This window comes from Sinocyclocheilus anshuiensis, unplaced genomic scaffold (genome assembly GCF_001515605.1).
Source record: "Sinocyclocheilus anshuiensis isolate Anshui unplaced genomic scaffold, SAMN03320099.WGS_v1.1 scaffold20706, whole genome shotgun sequence".
In the NCBI taxonomy this organism is placed as follows: domain Eukaryota; kingdom Metazoa; phylum Chordata; class Actinopteri; order Cypriniformes; family Cyprinidae; genus Sinocyclocheilus; species Sinocyclocheilus anshuiensis.
Window position 1 is genome coordinate 1 of NW_015541930.1, and position 809 is coordinate 809.

The 809-nt window shown below is 47.7% G+C and overlaps 1 protein-coding gene across 1 annotated transcript; it reads right to left on the reverse strand.

Moving 5' to 3' along the window:
• LOC107690886 (histone H2AX-like) lies at positions 1–753 on the reverse strand. Its single transcript, XM_016489304.1, has one exon. It carries the CDS (start codon positions 684–686, stop codon positions 258–260), a length of 429 nt encoding a protein of 142 aa, XP_016344790.1. The 5' UTR covers positions 687–753; the 3' UTR covers positions 1–257.
• Between the last annotated feature and the right edge of the window lie 56 nt (positions 754–809).

Consider the following 809-nt stretch of genomic DNA (forward strand, 5'->3'; position numbering starts at 1 on the left):
AAAAAAAAAAAAAAAAAAAATTGATTACCACCGTTACACCTTTTTTTTCCCCTCCCCGTCGATCACGTGTAAAATTATTCATACCTCACACCACAAAAAAGCAAACAAACAAACAAAAAAAAAAAAACATTCAATATGTAAAAAGCCTCAATACAGACTGCCACCACAATTCAAACACATGGAATTTGCCCTTTTCAGAATAATTGGGCGGCCCTTAAAAGGGCCTTTGGGTGAGTTGACTCAATTCAGCGTGGTTTTTAATACTCCTGGGACTGGGAAGAACCCTTCTTTCCCGATTTGCCGGTGCTGGGGACAGCCTGGCCAGTTTTCTTGGGCAGCAGCACGGCCTGGATGTTGGGGAGAACACCTCCCTGGGCGATAGTCACTCCACCGAGCAGTTTGTTCAGCTCCTCATCATTACGGACGGCCAGCTGAAGATGGCGAGGAATGATACGACTCTTCTTGTTGTCTCTTGCAGCGTTTCCCGCCAATTCGAGGATCTCAGCGGTGAGGTACTCAAGGACGGCAGCTAAGTAAACAGGGGCACCAGCACCTACCCTCTCAGCGTAGTTGCCTTTACGCAGGAGACGATGCACACGACCGACGGGGAACTGCAGACCAGCGCGGGAGCTGCGAGTCTTAGCCTTGGCGCGGGTTTTTCCTCCAGTTTTACCTCTTCCAGACATGTTGTTTGACAATCTTCTTTCTTCGGGTTATTGCAGAAATCAGTGAGATGATTTGTGGCGTTGCTGCAGTATTTAAGAACTGACTGAACTAGGGCTGTATGATCCCGCCCATCGTTATGATTG